Source organism: Oncorhynchus nerka, linkage group LG9b (genome assembly GCF_034236695.1).
Source record: "Oncorhynchus nerka isolate Pitt River linkage group LG9b, Oner_Uvic_2.0, whole genome shotgun sequence".
Lineage (NCBI taxonomy): Eukaryota > Metazoa > Chordata > Actinopteri > Salmoniformes > Salmonidae > Oncorhynchus > Oncorhynchus nerka.
In genome coordinates this window covers 39,359,488-39,371,334 of record NC_088424.1, presented here as the reverse complement: position 1 = coordinate 39,371,334, position 11,847 = coordinate 39,359,488, and the positions used below count along the sequence as shown (strand labels likewise).

General features: G+C 40.7%; 1 protein-coding gene across 1 annotated transcript; it reads left to right on the top strand.

Moving 5' to 3' along the window:
• Positions 1-8,508: 8,508 nt before the first annotated feature.
• LOC115119852 (C-C motif chemokine 4-like) lies at positions 8,509-9,958 on the top strand. Its single transcript, XM_029648737.2, has 4 exons — positions 8,509-8,650; positions 8,795-8,909; positions 9,071-9,148; positions 9,389-9,958. The coding sequence occupies exons 1-4, from the start codon at positions 8,563-8,565 to the stop codon at positions 9,423-9,425; spliced, it is 318 nt and encodes a 105-aa protein (XP_029504597.1). The 5' UTR covers positions 8,509-8,562; the 3' UTR covers positions 9,426-9,958.
• The last annotated feature ends 1,889 nt before the right edge of the window (positions 9,959-11,847 follow it).

Sequence of the window (11,847 nt, the reverse complement as noted above, 5' to 3'; positions counted from 1 at the left end):
GATGATTGAGTTGGAGGTGTGCGTGGCCACGCAGTCGTGGGTGAACAGGGAGTACAGGAGAGGGCTCAGGACGCACCCTTGTGGGGCCCCAGTGTTGAGGATCAGCGGGGTGGAGATGTTGTTGCCTACCCTCACCACCTGGGGGCGGCCCGTCAGGAAGTCCAGTACCCAGTTGCACAGGGCGGGGTCGAGACCCAGGGTCTCGAGCTTGATGACGAGCTTGGAGGGCACTATGGTGTTAAATGCCGAGCTGTAGTCGATGAACAGCATTCTCACATAGGTATTCCTCTTGTCCAGATGGGTTAGGGCAGAGTGCAGTGTGATTGAGATTGCATCGTCTGTGGACCTATTTGGGCGGTAAGCAAATTGGAGTGGGTCTAGGGTGTCAGGTAGGGTGGAGGTGATATGGTCCTTGACTAGTCTCTCAAAGCACTTCATGATGACGGAAGTGAGTGCTACGGGGCGGGGTGAACAGGCTGTTGCTCGGGTGGTTGATGTCCTTGATGATCTTTTTGACCTTCCTGTGACATCGGGTGCTGTAGGTGGCCTGGAGGGCAGGCGGTGTGCCTCCGGTGATGCGTTGGGCAGAACACACCCCCCTCTGGCGAGCCCTGTGGTTGCGGACGGTGCAGTTGAAGTACCAGGCGGTGATACAGCCTGACAGGATGCTCTCAATTGTACATCTGTAAAAGTTTGTGAGAGTCTTAGGGACCAAGCCAAATTACTTCAGCCTCCTGAGGTTGAAGAGGCCCTGTGAGAAAGGTACAGCTTCTCAACAAAGTTGTAGTTTTACTGTTCACAACAAACCAGTGGTGGAAAAAGTACTCAGATACTGTACCTTAATAGAAAATGATTCAAGTAAAAGTGAAAGTCACCCAGTAAAATGCTACTTAGTAAAAGTCTAAAAGGATCTTGTTTAAAAAGTATTTGAGGACAGTGGTGGAAAATAACTCAAATGTAACACTCGCGTAAAAGTACAATTAAATGCTATACATCGACGTCCTTTTATTATGCAAACCAGATGGCATGACAACATCCTTTACTAACACAGTACTTGTGTTTAGTTAGTCCGCCAGATGCTGCGTACCATTTTGCGCAAAGCTCTTTCGGTGTGATCAAGGCGTTAGTTACACATTCCCCTTCTACTACCATTTCTGTCAAGCCGTCTATGCATACAGTTTGATGCATACGTTGAATAAATCCAATGTATGCACAATGCACCACACTGAACATACTGCAACTTAAGGTAAGGTAAAACGCAATGAAGCTGTCGGTGTGATCGAGGCGTAATTGCAAGGCAAACATAGCATTACATTGGGAATTAATGTACTTCTGGTGTTCCAAAAAGCAATGAAGCTGTCGGTGTGATCAAGGCCTGCGCCATGGACCAGAACTATTTTCCCAACTCCTGACAATTTTTGTTTTGAAAATATGAGGATGATGGCTAGCTCGCTAGCAAACTAGGTATGTTATTAGATCGCTATAAGAAAATTAGAAAAGCTTATTCAAATGCTGAAATCTCAGATTATTACGCTTATAGGAAATCTCTGCAAAGAAACATAGCAGTTAGCTAAATACCTGAAAGTAACATAAACTCACCCCATTCCGTACAAATGTGCGCAACCGCAACATTCAATCGAGGCTACAAAGAAAACTAATGGGACTGTAGCGACTGTGTTGATGTCAAAATCGGGGGTGTGAACTAGGTTTCTATTCAAGCGTTGACCGACATGGTAATGGCTCTATAGTATTGGAGAAAAGTTGAAAAAACAGACCCTCCGTTACATCTTGACGTGTCATGTCGTAACGTACAGCATGCATAAAGCAACTATTTCTGTCTTACTATCTCTCTCCACCAGGTGTAGCACTTCTATCATCCTTTAAAAACAAGAAATGGACAGTGACGGGGGTAAGGGGGGGATACCTAGTAAAAAAAATGTGTCATCATTGCATGCGATCATCATTCTCAAAGCCGCTGTTTACTTCTAAGATCACTTTAGCACCGCCCTAAAAACCTGATTCAAATTCGACACAAACCTTCAAATAGGTATGTAATGACACAGTGATAAGTTGATAAGGTGATAAGTTGGACAGAACAAGTGAAAAAAAGCAATCTCTCCTTCTCACTATCACACATTAGTTTCGCTTCCCCACCCGCCATTTTTAAAAAGACCCGACGGGGCTCATTGCCTGCTTGAATTATGCAGAAACGGGCAGCGTGGGGGTCATGCAATTGATTATGTTGGAAAGGGGAGAAATTGTGCTTTACAATGGTATTGACATTACAGTTGATCTGGAAGTATTACGTTTTTGGGACGCTAAAATAAGGGCAATTGTACGGACCAAGGCGATGTACGCGTTTACATGAGTTTACGTTACTCCTGCTAAATCTCTCCCGGAAGGACAGCGACTGCCACCCGTTTCGGAGTTTATGGTCTTATGGTACAACCCAGTGGCTGTAAATTTCATTGCACAAGGTTTATCTGGAATGTTAAATCAAAATTGTGTAGGGCTAGGCATAAGATTAGCATTGTGGTTAAGGTTAGGGTTAAGGTACGGCAACTGCTCGGCCTCCGACCGCAAGGCACTTCAGAGGGTAGTGCGTAGGACCCAGTACATCCCTGGGGCAAAGCTGCCTGCCACCCAGGACCTCTACACCAGGCGGTGTCAGAAGAAGGCCCTAAAAATTGTCAAAGAATAGCCATTTATTATAAAAATAGATACATTATTTAATGTACTGAACATTTACATCACATTTTACACTGAGTACAGTATTGTTTTCACCCATTTTAATTTTTTTTATTTTTTATTTAACCTTTATTTAACCAGGTAGGCTAGTTGAGAACGTTCTCATTTGCAACTGCCAAGATAAAGCATAGCAATTCGACACATACAACAACACAGAGTATAGAGTTACACAAGGAATAAACAAAACATAGTCAATAATACAGTAGAACAAAATAAAACAAAAAGTCTATATATACAGTTAGTGCAAATGAGGTAAGATAAGGGAGTTAAGGCAATAAATAGGCCATGGTGGCGAAGTAATTACAATATAGCAATTTAACACTGGAATGGTAGATGTGCAGAAGATGAATGTGCAAGTAGAGATACTGGGGTGCAAAGGAGCAAGATAAATAGATAAATACTGTATGGGGATGAGGTAGGTAGATAGATGGGCTGTGGACAGGTGCAGTGATCTGCTGCTCTGACAGCTGGTGCTTAAAGCCATACATAGATCACCTTTGATAAACAATTAAAACATTTTTATCTTTATTTAACAAGAATAAATTGTTATTTACAATGATGGCCTACACCGGCCAAACCCAGACGACACTGGGCCAATTGTGCACCACCCTCAACAGCCTGGAATTGAACCAGGGTGTCTGTAGTGATGTCTTAAGCACTGAGATGAAGTGTCTTAGGCCGCTAAGCCACCCGGGAGCCCATATCACCCTCTGAAAATAGTTGACAAAGTCAGGTCCGTGTTGATGCCAACACCATCTTCAGGCTGCCGTCCTTTTGATCCTTAAAAGAAAATTCATAGAGCACATTATCGTTAATCATAGTCTACAATGTATTACAGTGCTATTCATTACATTCACAATGAGAGAACAATGCATGTATTGTATTGTACTTAGAGTTTTTCTGTATTCTTCAGTTACAGTAACATAATATTATGACATAAAATAAAATAAAATACAACTAATTAATCTTACGGGATGAGTTCAATAGCATCCTGTACCCATTTCTGGTTGGTGTCGGCACAGGCAGGTTTGTCCCAATCCCTTTTCACAGTGGTGAATCTACGAGAGAGAGGAGAGAAGGATTTAGAAACATTAAACATTCCTGACATCAGTTTCAACAATCAATCTGAACATGTGTCTGGTAGCCCTTTCCTGCAGTCAAATCACATAGTGGCCTCATGGGTGGAATGTTATCAGAATTTCAGAGTTAATAAAAATTATTTTTGAAAATCTGCCAAAAATGTGGTGTTTCTCATTCAAACAGTTACGTTACAGTTCAGTCTTCTGTGATGTATATAAAGTGTCATATTGGGAGGCAAACTCAAAATGTAATACATTTAAACTCTATATCTGACATGGTACAGGTGTCCTCTTTTTTTTAAGCCCATAACCATGTGTGAGGTATATACTTTTGTATCAAAGTAGATTTGTTTAAGACTACCATTAAACACTCTGTGTGACCCTGATTTACTGTAGCCACTGCCATAAATGGTTCACTTGAACATTCAGAAAATAATCTCTTCTAAAACATATTAGAAAATAGGAAATAGCTGACTAAAACATCTGCTCTTCCTAGTTGTATTTAGTTTTGTTTAGTCAGACTCATGGGGTCCTTTTGGTATTTTGTGCAACATGTTGTGTTCTGTGCATTCTTGTGCATACCTATTTTCAGAGGACCTGCACAACACAAACATCACAGATATTAAGACAAACGATAAGATAATACAAAAAAGTTAAACTAGGTGGGAAACTAAAATATGACTAAGCCAACATTGATGGTAGCGAACAGCACATTTGATGACAGTTCCTGTCCTATTTACTAGTTTCACCCAGAGTCATCAGTTCCAACAACAGTAGCAGCAGAGTAGAGAGAGTCACAACAAGCTTTGCCATCTTGTCAGGTTCAGAGGTCGAGGCAGGTAGTGAAGTTCAACCGATACCTGGAACTCTCTCCTCAGAATGAGATTCCAAGATGATCTGATCCAATGATCTGGAATTCTAGTTTAAATACTTTCACAGTTGGAAATATGATGCCCTTTTCTGGACCGTAGACCCAGCGTTTGTGGAACAAGGTGGATTTTTATTTGGGTCAGGGAGGGAAGTGTGACAAACAGGCCCCATTGTTTGTAACTTGGTACAAAACCCTCTTCCACTCTCTGGCCTCGTCAAGAATTTACAGCAACTATATGTTGGTGCGTGTCAGCAACAAATGAAGGAAGATGTTATTGTTGTACTACACGCTTTGAAAAAAAGTTGCTATCTAGAACCTTTTTTGTTCCAGGTAGAAAATCTTTGGGTTCCATATAGAACCCTTTCCACAGAAGGTTCTACATGGAACCCAAAAGGTTCTAACTGGAACCAAAAAGGGTGTTCCTACAGTATGGGGACAGCCAAAGAAGCCATGGAAGGCTTTTTTCTGAGAGTGTAGATCATTGCATAATGTTGGTATCGTGTGACATAATGTGATGTTATGTACAGTAGCCTTTTGGAAGGCTTTTTTCTGAGAGTGTAGATCATTACATAATGTTGGTACCGTGTGACATAATGTGATGTTATGTACAGTAGCCTTAAAAATAAGTTTGAGTGTTCAATTCAAACACAATAAATCTTGACCGTTGTGATTAGTAGGCCTACTGTATGTACTGTAGGAGATACTTTCCATGTATCGCAACTGTAATATCAGCTACTGATATTACAAAAAGAGAACACTTGACTGCAAGAATCCTTTGATATATTAAATATAAAACAAGTAGCAGTGGGTGTGAAAATGAAGCTTTTTCTCATCACTTCAGTTCATTGAAGTGGTCTTCAATGGCTCTGTGAATGGAAATGATCCTTCATTTCAGTTAGTCTTTCAATCAGTATTGTGATCTCTGTTGTACATGATTGAAAGATGACCTGTAAGTAGTAATAGTAGTAATGGCTTTTTGTCATTTTATTTACAAAGGGTATTTCTATAGCAGAAAACAAGAAAAAGCCAACAATCTTACCGTTCTCCAAAGTGGAAGAACCATACACTGCCAAATATTGTGAAGCTAAGACCATGTTTTGAAATGGTGGACCTACAGTAGTTCTATGTCATTGTTTAACGTCCCCATCTTGATATACATGAACATGTAAAAAATGAGCGCATCGTGTGACAAACTCAAGGGGGAAAAGGTTGTGGTTGTCACAGGGACAGTTATGGTGCAACAATTGAAGAGGAACAGTTAAAACTCCTTCATCATGACCTGTTTAGTTGTCACAGAAACACTTTTCCCCATTTGAGTTTTGACGGCATCAATACATTCTGTGTTCCACTGACCTAGAAAATAACCATATTATCAAGACAACCTACACGTAACAGCCCACGTCCCTGCACTTCAGTGCACGAGGTCTAAGCCACCAACCTGATCTCAGAGCATTTCATATTATTCTGTACGTAAATCCCAGACACTCTATTTAGAATGATAGGTTATGTTTGGTATAGTTTGGTATAGTTTGGTATAGTTACATAAGACAGATGGTTACCTAATGCAACAATGAAAGGAGGGTGGTTGATCAGGGTGGACAGGTAGGCATGTAACGCCAACGTCTAGCAACCCAAAGGTTTCAAGTTCTAATTGCATCATGGACAATTTGAGCAAATAAGCGAATGTTCAACTACTTACTACTTTTTAGGTGCTTTGGAACTAAGGTGGCTTGCGACAGTATTCACCCCAAAAATGTATTTTTGGGGGGGAAGGTTGTGTCATTTGATATACACAACATGCCTACCACTTTGAAAATGCATTATTTGTTTTAATTGTGAAACAAACAAGAAATAAGACAAAAAAACAGAAAACTTGAGCGTGCATAACTATTCACCCCCCTCCCCCAAAGGCAATACTTTGTAGAGCCACCTGTTGCAGCATTTACAGCTGCACGTCTTCATAATACCCATTGTTTGGTGGTGTTGCAGACTCTGGGGTTTTTCAGAACAGGTGTATATATACTGAGATCATGTGACAGATCATGTGACACTTAGATTGCACACAGGTGATCATTATTTAACTAATTACGTGACTTCTTAAGGTAATTGGTTGCACCAAATCTTATTTAGGGGCTTCAGAGCAAAGGGGGTGAATACATATGCACCACCTTTCCATTTTTCATTTAAAAAATGTTTAGAAATAAGTTATTTTTTTCATTGGACTTTTTTTGAATATTTTGTGTGTGTCCATTGCATGAAATCCAAATGAAAGTCAATTTAAATTACAGGTTGTAATGCAACAAAATAGGAAAAACGCCAAAGGGGTGAATACTTTTGCAAGGTACTGTACTTAGCATGTTAGCCGTCCCCTAACCTTAACCCTTTATCCGAACTCCTAAACTTCAGTCTAACCCCTAACGTTAGTACCTATTCACCTAGCTAGAAATTGAAACATATCATATATTTTGCAAATTCGGAGCATATCATACGAAATACAGTGTCTCAGAATGACATAATCATATGAAATGCTCTGAGACCAGGTTGCAGTCACACACACTCACACATAGAAGGGACTATTGTATTTATCAGATAAGATATTACATTCCTCTGTTGTATTTCAGTACAAATCAAATCAACGTTTATTGGTCGAGTGCACAGATTTGCCGATGTTATGCTTGTGTTTCTAGCTCTAACAGTGCAGTAATACCTAGCAAATGTAAATCAATAATACACACATCAATCCCATTTATATTCCCCTGCTGAACAGGTTAGAGGAGTGTTCCTCTAGTATAGAATGTTGACCATCAGTCAGAGCTGTAGAATTAGGAATTACAACTCAGAGCCCTGGGGTCATTATGTCATCATTGTTGTCATACGTCTTGTAAGAAAAGTTCTTGCTGATCCTCAGTGCAACACCCTGTGGTGAAATTAAAGTTCTTTACTGGTTCTGTTGTGCTATTGTGGTTTGTTTGATATCTAACAGTCCAATCACATATTTTCTCATCAATATCACCATCTTAAATATGTCAACTGCTTCATAAGCGACAAACAGGGGCAATCCTTTGGTTTGACTGTACAACCTTACCCACTGCGGTTCACAATGTATTGTGATTCCTCCTAAATTAACTGATAAATCTGATAACTGTAAATACAGTATGTTCAATGTTGATAAGATCTGCAGTGGTTTCCCTGACGTGGGTACATGGGTACACACACACACACACACACACACACACACACACACACACACACACACACACACACACACACACACACACAATCACAGAAAAAGTAGTTCATTTTAGACCACAGTGTTTTACTTTGTCTGAATTAAAATACATAGGTTCGATCTGATTGGCACATTTCACATATCCTTTGCTTATGAGGCCGAATGTGGATTATACTGTGAGGTACAGCGGCAATGCAACCTCATAATGGAAAGGCAATAACCTGGCACTCTCGAGGCTGTCAGATATGTGTTTGTGTATTTAGGATCATAGGAAAGAGTATCAACATAAATTCTTCATTTAAATATTTAGTACTTAATATTATTACTTAATACTATGATTGCCGATCATGAAAAAGCAAGTAAAGATTGGGCCCAAAACATTCTCCCTCTTGTTCTGTTGAAGAATCGTGTTCCTTTTTGTTGCTCATTGGGGAAAGTGATGGGGAAATTCTGCCGTGGAACTTTGGTTTTAAGGCGTGGGTAGGAAAGCCCATTTCACCTCTCAGAGAATGTTTCCACCTGCACCAGGAGTATATATATGGCTCTGGTGAGGAGTAGGACCTCACACAGCCACTGAAGCTCTCTGTCTGAAGACAAGACAGCAGCTCATCACATCACTAACCACAGAAGAAGAGATGGCCCAGATCAGAGCCCCTGTTATTGTGCTGCTCGTGCTCCTGGCTGTGGGGCTGTTCACTACTGAGGCTTCTGCAGCTAAACAAGGTCAATATTCTGCAGTGAAAGTTGTGTCTTAGTCCGTCTGTCTGTGTTATTACTGGAACACTGAACTAAACTGTTGGACAATTAGAGTAATATTTAGTCTTCATCAAGACTCCTCTTTAATTGTTTATTTGTTCATTTTTACAGCACGTCGTAGAAGATTCTGCTGTCAAAGTTATACTGGTGGGGAAATACCTTCTGCAGTTATCGTAGGATATACCCTACAGACCACGACTGAAATCTGCAGAATCCCTGCCATCATGTGAGTATCTTTGATTAGTTATTTTTGAATTGAGGTTCAGGATTCTTTACAGCAAAAAAGACATTATAGTGTAATTATAGTAGAATATAAATATGGGTTAACAATGCTGTGAAAACAGAGTGTTGAATATAGACTTACGGTTTTGTATGTGTCTCTTCCAGATTCCACACTAAAAATGGGAAAGATTTGTGTGCAGACCTTTCCCAGAGCTGGGTGATCCAACATGTCAACCAACTGAGGTGAGAATGACTCTCATAAATAACATTACAACTGTTATACTATTTACACTTGAATATTAAAAGGGATTTAGAATATAGTTGTTTATTATGAATGGTACAAACAAAGATGGTACTCCTGAATGTAGACACATTGAACCTGTTTCAGATTTTACAACAGATACACCTCTAAATTGGAGATATTGAAATATAAGAGTGGCCTTAATAACAGAAAATAATATTAATTTTTCTAATCTATTTCAGGGACAAGGCGGTTCACATCAGTAAATCACAGTCCTAATCCAATGATGGGTTCTGGATACAGAGGAGCAGAACATGTGTATTTAACAGTCAGGAGCTGAACATGTTAATACCCAGTGTATATAGTGTATATCCCATCCTGTTTCATCTGCTATCCATCTACCTATATCTTCTTAGTCCTATATTTTCTGGGCTGATTTTATATGAATATATTTAGCAAATTAAAAAAATGTAGTTATAATACAACGCTTTATGAGCTATAAGGTTAAGATCTCGTTGTAAGACAGGAAACTAAATGTTTAAACTTTTTTTCATGAAAACATTTGTTACTTTTTGTCACTGTTACAATTTATGTCTATAATAAATGTTATATATTTTACTATAACCTGTTTGTATATGAAATAGGCTTTGTCATTGCAGAGTTTAATGGTTTGATCTCGTTTTATGGGCATCAGAAATTGCACACGTTGTAACATTTTATTCATACAAGTCTTGTGTATGATCATATCATTGATCACATCTGTTGCTTTAAACTCTTACTTTAATATTTTATGTCTATAATAAATATATTTTCCTAAGAATTCTCACTTGTTTTGTGTGTTCATCTTGTGTGGTATGAGTGGTGAATGGAAGATGAACCATGGACAGTACAATGAGTATCATGAGAGGTCACCAGTGGGTGGATGTAGTAACTGTAGAGGACACTACATCATGAGAGGTCACCAGTGGGTGGATGTAGTAACTGTAGAGGACACTACACCATGAGAGGTCACCAGTGGGTGGATGTAGTAACTGTAGAGGACACTACACCATGAGAGGTCACCAGTGGGTGGATGTAGTAACTGTAGAGGACACTACATCATGAGAGGTCACCAGTGGGTGGATGTAGTAACTGTAGAGGACACTACACCATGAGAGGTCACCAGTGGGTGGATGTAGTAACTGTAGAGGACACTACACCATGAGAGGTCACCAGTGGGTGGATGTAGTAACTGTAGAGGACACTACACCATGAGAGTTCACCAGTGGGTGGATGTAGTAACTGTAGAGGACACTACATCATGAGAGGTCACCAGTGGGTGGATGTAGTAACTGTAGAGGACACTACACCATGAGAGGTCACCAGTGGGTGGATGTAGTAACTGTAGAGGACACTACACCATGAGAGGTCACCAGTGGGTGGATGTAGTAACTGTAGAGGATACTACACCATGAGAGTTCACCAGTGGGTGGATGTAGTAACTGTAGAGGACACTACATCATGAGAGGTCACCAGTGGGTGGATGTAGTAACTGTAGAGGACACTACACCATGAGAGGTCACCAGTGGGTGGATGTAGTAACTGTAGAGGACACTACACCATGAGAGGTCACCAGTGGGTGGATGTAGTAACTGTAGAGGACACTACATCATGAGAGGTCACCAGTGGGTGGATGTAGTAACTGTAGAGGACACTACATCATGAGAGGTCACCAGTGGGTGGATGTAGTAACTGTAGAGGGCACTACATCATGAGAGGTCACCAGTGGGTGGATGTAGTAACTGTAGAGGGCACTACATCATGAGAGGTCACCAGTGGGTGGATGTAGTAACTGTAGAGGGCACTACATCATGAGAGGTCACCAGTGGGTGGATGTAGTAACTGTAGAGGGCACTACATCATGAGAGGTCACCAGTGGGTGGATGTAGTAACTGTAGAGGACACTACACCATGAGAGGTCACCAGTGGGTGGATGTAGTAACCGTGGTGACACTACACCATGAGAGGTCAGCAGAGGGTGAATCACTCTCACAATGTTTCTTAAAAAACACTCCTATTCCAAAGGCCTTGTAGAGATGACATACAGTATATTCACTTTGTATGTCTAGGGTGTTTAAGTTCCAAGTTGTTATTTTTGGATTACATTGACATCTACACAGAACTGGCCTTGATGGTTGTATACCATGTACAATAACTTCTACCTGGCTAACAACAGGAGTTTCATACAACTGTTTCTTCTTGTTCCTTTTGAGGTTTTAGGAAAGAGTTGATGTTGTGACAAATGCATATTAATTCAAAACAATCAGATATATGACTATTTACAAGAGCTATTCATATTCATCTATTAAGGTTGCACAACCAAGAGGAACCAATGACATCAGCACTGAGTCAAGGACCATATCACCTCCACCCTACCTGACACCCTAGACCCACTCCAATTTGCTTACCGCCCAAATAGGTCCACAGACGATGCAATCTCAACCACACTGCACACTGCCCTAACCCATCTGGACAAGAGGAATACCTATGTGAGAAAGCTGTTCATCGACTACAGCTCAGCAATTAACACCATAGTACCCTCCAAACTCGTCATCAAGCTCGAGACCCTGGGTCTCGACCCCGCCCTGTGCAACTGGGTACTGGACTTCCTGACTGGCCGCCCCCAGGTGGTGAGGGTAGGTAACAACATCTCCACCCCGCT

Excerpts from the sequence above, each read along its gene's own strand:
- LOC115119852 (XM_029648737.2), top strand. The coding sequence starts at position 8,563 with ATGGCCCAGATCAGAGCCCCTGTTATTGTGCTGCTCGTGCTCCTGGCT. Across the intron at positions 8,910-9,070 it reads TGCAGAATCCCTGCCATCAT|ATTCCACACTAAAAATGGGA; the intron begins GTGAGTATCTTT and ends TGTCTCTTCCAG. Across the intron at positions 9,149-9,388 it reads CAACATGTCAACCAACTGAG|GGACAAGGCGGTTCACATCA; the intron begins GTGAGAATGACT and ends AATCTATTTCAG.